Here is an 8,389-nt window from a genome sequence, read left to right as displayed (position 1 = left end):
TTCTTTCATCCAAGACATTTGATTGATTATTGGCCACATTATATACCAGTTCTAGCTTAGATTTAAAGATAGCTGGCTCAAATGTTGGCAAGAGACTCAAAGTCCTTCTACAAATCATGAGCTGTACACACACATACACACACACACACACACCACACACTTTCCAACTTGCTCTCATTTGACTCCTTTCTAAAACTGTAACTTTTAGCTTCAGTCACAATACAATTACACAAGGAGAGGCACGGCAGGGTTTGAGCTAAATCAGACTGGCAGAATCTCTGACGCCTTCATGGCTATGCTTCCCATGGTATTATTAAAGTTAGAGCAATATAAGTCACATAGCTTACTCCCGGAGTTGTTGGAGATTACAGCTATAAGAGCTATAATAAGTTTCATTCAGAGGGTGCTGGAGTGGAAAAGCTAAGGAAAGCTTCCATAAGCATTAGTAGGAGCCCTGCTGAAGACCAAGAAAGATCCACCTCCCAAGTTGCCTTGTTTCGTTGCTGCTGATGGCATCATTGCTTCTGCTTGCTTGTTCTCTCTGCTGAAACACGTGCCATTATCTTAGCAACTCTTAACAACACTAGGCCTTTGTTCAGCACTCAGTGAAGGTTTGTTGAGTGTGTGATTGTCTCACACTAAATTCAGACTGGGTACAGCACTTCATCTGTTGTTCCAGTCGTTTATTTGTTGCTTATCTGTTGTTGCTCCAGATTCCAAGATGGAAGGAATATATGGTCACTCTATTTCCCCAAACTGTGTTATCCTAATATTGAAAAAAAATTGAGACAAGAAGAAGTGAAGTAAGATGGGCGAGGTGGTACACACCTGTAATCCCAGCACTCAGGGAGGCAGAGGCAGGAGGATCTCGTGAGTTCAAGGCCGGCCTGGTCTACAAAGAGAGTCCAGAACAGCCAGGGCTACACAGAGAAACTCTGTCTTTGGTAAAAATAAATAAATAAATAAATAGATACATAATGAAGTGACTGCCCAAAACCAAGCTAGAGCGAACAAATCAGTCCTTTTGAGGTGGGGGAGGGTACTGTTTCAGATAACAGAAACAACAGCGCAAAACCCTGCCTTCAAAGAGCCTACAGGCTAATGACAAGAAACAGGTAACTGGGCAAACTGTGAAAACACTAACACGGAATGCTGGGCTGAGGATTTCTGGAAGATGGAGGAGATGGAAGAGAGACAAGTGATTTGACTAGATTCTACAGCCTGGAGCTGCTCTAGAGACTGATAGCAGACACCGTACATAGACATGGAAGAGAGGCATTTGAAACACAAGCCTAGGGCACGGGGGTGGCTCAGTGCTTGAAGCTCTTGTCACAGAAGTGCCGAGGTTCAAATCTCCAGAGCCATGTAGGAGCAGAGCAGCCATGGTGGCCATTGGTCAGTCAAGCCAGCACTCAGGAGGCAGAGAATCTCCAAGGTAAGCTGGCTTTCGAGATTATTGGAATTGGGCACCTGGGGTTCAGTGAGAGACCCTGCCTCAAAAAATAATAATAATAATAATAATAAGGTGGGGATAGATGGAGAAAGACACCAGATATGGACTTCCAACCTCTTCATGCATGCACACACGTGTGCATACCTGTGCATACATGCACCTATGTACATGCGAAATGCAATGCATTTGAACATGCACTCACAACACACACACACACCAATAAATGATGACAACGATGAGCACAGAAGTGAGACGGGAACAAAGTCTGACGTGTTTAACAAAAAGAAAACCTTCCAAAGTGCTTCTACTTGAATGAAGAGGGCAAAACAGAAACGAGGGCAGATGACGCAATGCCACAGCCTGACATGCTCTGGGGTCTGGAAAAGGAGCTGGCTTTTATTACAGAATGTTTTGAGGCAGAGCTGGAGATGTGGTTCAGTTGGTAGATGCTGACTTAGCATGTACCCAGCCTTGGTTCGGTCCCCAGAACCACATTCGAGGCATGAGACATTGTGCACCTATAGTCCCCATAATCCCAGACCTGAGAAGGGGGAGGCAGCGGGAGGCAGGGGACCATAAGGTCAAGATTATTCTCAGCTATTAACAGGCTGTAGTCTGCCCTGGGATATATAAGACATCGAAAAATAAACGAGTTCATTAAAAATATTTGATTAAAAGCACTGGCTGTTCGAACCCAGAGGGCCTGGGTTCGATTCCCAGCATCTACATGGCAGCTCACAACCATCTGTAACTCCAGTTATAGGGGACCTGGCACCCTCACACAGGCATGCACTAATGCACATAAAAATTATTAGCCAGCCTCGGTGGTGCACGCCTGTAATCCCAGCACTCGGGGAGGCAGAGGCAGAAGGATCTCTGTGAGTTCGAGGCCAGCCTGGTCTACAAAGGGAGTCCAGGACAGCCAACGCTACACAGAGAAACCCTGTCTGAAAAAAAAACAAAACAAAAAATATTTTGAGGAGAGGAGCCATATAATTTGATTTCGTTGTATTTTGTTGTTGTTGTTGTTGTTGCAGCGATGGAGAGCAAATCCAAGGCCTTGGACATGCTAGGCAAATGTATCACTGCCATTGAAATACACCTCTGGCCCTTCGTTGTCACTTTGAAAAAAATCACTGACTACTGTGTGGAGAACGGAACGGGAATGAAGATGTGCTCTGAGAATGTGGTTAATAGAAAACAGAAGGCATGTGATTCACAGAAGGGAAAACTGCTTTCAGAGGAAGAGCCAGCCAGGAAGCTCTACAACTGTTGAGCCAGCACGGCATCCTGTGCAGAGATGCCAAGCAGTCTCTGGCAGTCCTGGGACTCTGGCTTCCTGGAGGAGAGCATGGGCAAGAAGACAGTCATTAGCAAACTGAATGACAGTCCCCAGGGGGAGGGGCAGTGTGTATGAGAGGGAGCTGCTGAAAGGAAGATGGGGAAGGTCAAGACAGGACGAATGTGATAGAATAGACGCCCTACCTCATTCACCGTTTGAAGCATCATTAAGTGTACGAGTCACCGTATTGCAACCATCGTTACTATTCTCCTTTTTCCCCAGTGACTCAAACAGAAATCCTGTCGTCACTAAGCAGGAGCCCGCTATTCCTTCCTGTCCTCAACTGCTGCGTTACTTCCGGGCTACTTTCTGTCACCGTGATTCTGCCTTCTGGGCTCCTCGTCAGAGCAGAGGTGGAATGGTTCTCGTTTTTGTTTCTTTACTGAAGTTTTCTTCTTTACTGAAGTTTTTTTTTATTTTTATAGAGTCACTTCCAGTTTTTATCTTTATCACAAGAAAATATTTTAATCCAAAATTTCATCAGTCAAATACAATGGTGAAAAGTAAAAATTATCAAATGGTAATATTAAATGACAGCAGCACATTGTTATATTTTATTATATGTTGAGAAACTGAACAAATTACCTCTAATGTTTTGATGTTCTTTTATTATACTGACCAAAAAACATTTTGAAACTGTCTCCAAAATAATCTGCTATTTAAACAAATATTGTTAGCCATATTCAAATTAACAGAGTCCTCTTTCAGTTTAAGCAGGGCTAAGCAATTTAGGAGTGAAGGATGAAGAAAAGAACATGTATGTAATTTTTAATTTACATTTTTTCTATAATGTGCCAAGCATTTGACCCTCAAAAGAAACATTACACAGTTCATACTAATGTCTACCTTAAAGCCCCTTTTAAATTTAGAAGAAGTTACAGCTTGTTATATATTTTCTGTAGCAAGTACAGCACAGCAGTAAGAGGAACATTTTCAGCTGGTATAGGCACTTTCCTTGTGCAGAGTATTGGTAATCACTGGAAAGCTCTGCTTCAGGAACTCTATTTTTTGGACTAGGGAGTTTTCAATAATCTTGGCTTTTCTGGAGAGTCCGTCTAGCTCGTCGACGTAAGATGCATCTACTCCTGCTCTCTCCCTTGAAATCTTTGCGTATGTAGACAACATCAGATTAATTTCCTTACTTATATCGCTCATATTCTTCTCCAGGGCTTCCTCTTTATAAAAGAGTCCAGAAATCTCAGAGAGAGATGAATCTGATTTTCCAGGAGAGGGTACCTGTAGACTATCAGGCACCTGACGCTCCGTATCTCTTAACCTCTTGCAGTTTCTAGAGTCGGGTTTTACAAAGTGGTTTAGCCATCATACTCCTGCCCCACTAGCGATTCGCGATTCGGCCTGGACCTGCCTCCTCAGAACAGAGCGAGGGTGAAGGCTTCGTGCCACTCTGCGCAGGCGCCAAGTGCGCGGCTCCCCTTTACTTAAATTTTCATTATGTGTACGTATGTGGGTATGTGCGCCTGAGTGTGGGTGCTGGCAAATTGGAGGGTGTTAGATCCCCAACTGGATCTGCAGTTATAGGTGGGTGTGAGCTCCCTGATATGGGTGTCAGGAACTGAACTCAGGTCCTGTGCAGGAACGATCCATGCTGTTAACCACTGATCCATCTTACCAGCCCCACCTTTTCTATCATATTATTTCACTGATCACAATGTCTTCGAGTTTCAAATGTAGCATGTGTCAGAAGGTCATTCTTTTTTATATATTGTGCCATTTTGTTTGTTTAGTTTGTTTTGCTTTAACACAGGATCGCATGTAGCCCAGGCTGGCCTCAAATCCATTACGAGGATGGCTTTGAACTTCCGATCCTCCTGGGTGCTGTTGTTACAAATCTGTGCCCCACACCTGATTTTGTGTGGTGCTGGGGACTGAACCCAGGTCTTCATCCATGCTAGAAAAGCACTTTACCAGCTAAACTACATTTCAAGCTACATTGTATCTTTTGTGATCAGGAAATTGAAGTAAAAAGGATATCAATTGTGGATACATCAAGATGAAACCCAAAGTTCTAGCCACAGAGTTTGCTGGAGAAGGAAGCAAGGGAGAGCAGGAGGAAGGGAGAGAGCGAGGGATGAGGGAGGAAGGGAAGGAGGAAAAGAGGGAGGGAAGAAAGGAAGGAGGGAGGGAGGAAGGGAGGAAAGGAGGGAAGGAAGGAAAGAAGGAAGGAAGGAAGGAAGGAAGGAAGGAAGGAAGGAAGGAAGGAAGGAAGGAAGGAAGGAAGGAAGGAAGGGAGCCCAATGAACAGGGAGGCTGGACCTGGCAGCTGAATTCAGGGGCAGAGAAGTTTAAGGCACACTCAGGTGTTGTGGAGTTAGAAATTTCTGAGGAGCAGCTAGAGAGTTTCATTCACACTGATCAGAAGAAGGTCTGGTGGGCATTAGCTTTGCCTGAGCCATTGAGGGAGCTTTAGGGTGTATGTATAGGACCCGTATGTATAAATGGTCTCTTGTTTCTTTCCTATCTAAAGAAGAATGGATAGGAGAAGCGCTTGGAGAACTGGTCCTAAGCAAGGGAGGATAGAGAAGCTGAAGGGCAGGATCAAGCCCTCATGACAGAGGAACATTCAGATGGAAGGAGAGAAGCCCCCGATTGGGTCAAAAACTAGGTGCAATGAGTTTGTTGAGAAAGGCAGCTTCACTTGGAGATGCTGAGACTGGAGGGACCACACAGATGAATTCAAGAGCAATAAGCAGTCAGAACTAAGGTAACCAGGAGCCTGTACACACGGGACCCAGGCCTCCAAATCGTTATGGCAGATGGGTCGCCTACCTGTTATTTCTGACTGCTCCTAAGCTGATGTTTATGCTTCTGAAACCTCGAAGGACATCAGTGCAACCTCCACTCAAAAGAAAGAAAGAAAAACCATCCTGGTGGATGGAGAGGTGTAAGCTTAACACCAGAATGGAGGAGGCTGGGGTTGGAGGCATAAGTTCAAGGCTAGCCCGTATTACATAGCAAGACCCTGTCTCAAAGCAAAAGGAGACATTCAGAATGCTTTCAAATCCTACAGGCGAGCACTGTGGATGCCGCCCCTCCCAGAGGATTAACTTACGAAACGAGAAGCTAAGCTTCTCACTAAACAGAATCTACCTACAATAATTTGGCCTTGAGGAAATACATCCACTGTGCTCCTAGATCTTAGAATTTACTACTTTTGATGAAAACATCCAAGAACAGGGCCGGCAAGATGGCCCAGGGGATATAGACACTTACCACCAAGCTTGGAAACCCTTGCTTCATTCTTGAAAGTTGTCCTCTGACCACTAAATGTACATGGAGGCATACCTCCCCTCCCCCAACCTCCCACCCATATAAATAAATAAATAAATAAATAAACAAATCTGTTTTTTTTAAGCCAAGAATATAAAAAGTTATAGAACAATGTTTCTAAACCTGTGGGTTGCAAGCCTTATGGGGGTCACATATCAGATATCCCACATATCAAATTTATACATTACGATTCAAAACAGAGCAGGATTACAGATTACAGTTATAGAGCAGCAACAAAAATAACTCTGTGGTTGGGGGTCACCACAACATGAGGAATTGTATTAAAGGGCTGCGGGGGGAGGAATAGGAAGTTTGAGAACCATAGTTATAGAGGTTATTTTGCATGATAACTATCTTTATCCTTTCAAATATATTGAGACTTAACTTGCGGGCTGTCCTGGAAATGTTTTGGGAAGCATGAACACCTGCCGGTGTGGGGTAGGCTGTTTCGTACATGTCTATGGTTGACCTCAGTTGTCTGCTTGTTTAGGTTGAGCCATGCGTAGGAGATTAGTGAAGCAAGCTTCCGGGTACATACATGAGGATGTTTCCGGAGAAGGTTGACCACACGGGAAGAGTTGCCCTGAGTCTGTGTAGCACCTTCCAAACAGGTGGAGGGCCAAGACAGGACGGAGGAGAAAAAGAGACAGCCCTCTCTACTTCTGGTCCCTCACGCGCGCGGTGAGTGAGTAGCCTCTGCACTGTAGTGTTCTCTTCCTCTCCGTAGTCCCGTAAACAGCAAAGTTTTTCCTAAGCATCTATGTGGTCCATTCTTGTAACTCCAGGACTTTGGAAACCTGGAGCAGAGGAACTTCAGTGAGTTCAAGGCCAGCCTGGTCTACAAAGTGAGTCCAGGACAGCCAAGGCCACACAGAGAAACCCTGTCTCGAAAAAAGAAAGAAAGAGGAAAAGAAAGAAAGAAAGAGGGAGGGAGGGAGGGAGGGAGGGAGGGAGGGAGGGAGGGAGGGAGGGAAGGAAGGAAGGAAGGAAGGAAGGAAGGAAGGAAGGAAGGAAGGAAGGAAGGAAGGAAGAACAGCTGGGGCTGCCAAGGTGGCCTCAGAGGGTAAAGCGCTTTACAAGCCTATTGACCAAACCTCGCTCCTTGAATTCATCCAAAGGTGGATGAGAGAGCCGGTCCCATCTAAAGGTAGATGAGAGAGCAGGTCCCACAAAGCTGCTCCCGACCTCTACATGCACAGCACGGTGTGCTTGTCTTACACACACACCATAAGCACATGCACACACCACACACATGCATATCACATACGTATCACACACACATACACACATGCTCCCACACACACACATAAGCACACACACAACGGTAAAGACAAATAAATGCTTTGTTGTTTGTTTTTGTGTGGGTTTTTTTGAGACAGGATTTCTTTTCTCTGTGTAGCCTGAACTCACTTTGTAGACCAGGCTGGCCTCCAGCTCACAGAGATCCGCCTGCCTCTGCCTCCCTGAGTGCTGGGATCACAGGTGTGCACCACCACACCCGGCTCAAATAAATGCTTTTAAGGATAAGCACTTAAATAGCTTCATTTTTGATGCATAAAATATATATAAATAAAATTACCTAGCCAGTTATTAAATATGAGAGTAACAAATTAAATATATTCAAGGATTTAGTAGTCAAGCAGGTCTACCCAAGGTATAAGATACCCTGATCATATCTAATACTGTTTCTCATTTTCAAATCAATTAGTCTTGAAACAATTTATTTTTTTCTCAATCCTCAAAAGTTATTCCAAAATCTAGTGACCTTGGACCTTTTGTCTCTGTTTCCTTTTTTTTTTCATCTTCTGGAAACTGGCTTGGATCAGCATTAGCAGGAAATAACAAGCTACAGATTGTTTATTTCACACCTCGTGGTACCCCCAATGAGAACGACAGCTTGTAATAACTAAACAAATTAAATTACTGGAAGGTCAGCTTATGATGAGGCCACGCTAGCTAGATAATTAACAGATATGGGTCACCAGCCTGTCTGCCAAAAATACACTTAATAATGAGATAAGTAACACTTATTAGCATCTACAATGCTTTATCATTCCAGAGAGATGCTCTCTTTTAACCCTTACAGCCAGGCCACAAAATGAGTCTAAACATTTTGATTTTGTAGTTTGGGACATTAGGCTGAAAGAAATTATTAATGGTCCCCACTCCAGGCATAGTGGTACACACCTATAACTCCAGCATGTGGGACACTGAGGAAGAAAGATGGTGATTGGAGGCCAGCCTGGGCTACATAGCAAGACAGAGGTTGGCGGCTGGCAAGATGGCTCAGTGCACAAAGGCTCTTA

The 8,389-nt window shown here is 44.3% G+C and overlaps 1 protein-coding gene across 1 annotated transcript; it reads right to left on the bottom strand.

Annotated features, from left to right (window-relative positions):
- Window positions 1-3,728: 3,728 nt before the first annotated feature.
- Window positions 3,729-4,112, bottom strand: LOC110550249 (testis-expressed protein 12-like; the record flags this gene model as incomplete). Its single annotated transcript, XM_060365087.1, has 1 exon — window positions 3,729-4,112. A coding segment is annotated over one exon (384 nt), but the record flags the coding sequence as incomplete, so codon positions are not given.
- Between the last annotated feature and the right edge of the window lie 4,277 nt (window positions 4,113-8,389).

Source organism: Meriones unguiculatus, chromosome 11 (assembly GCF_030254825.1).
Source record: "Meriones unguiculatus strain TT.TT164.6M chromosome 11, Bangor_MerUng_6.1, whole genome shotgun sequence".
NCBI classification, from domain to species: Eukaryota; Metazoa; Chordata; class Mammalia; order Rodentia; family Muridae; genus Meriones; species Meriones unguiculatus.
The sequence above is the reverse complement of the archived record's forward strand: the minus strand, read 5'-3'. Positions and strand labels throughout refer to the sequence as shown.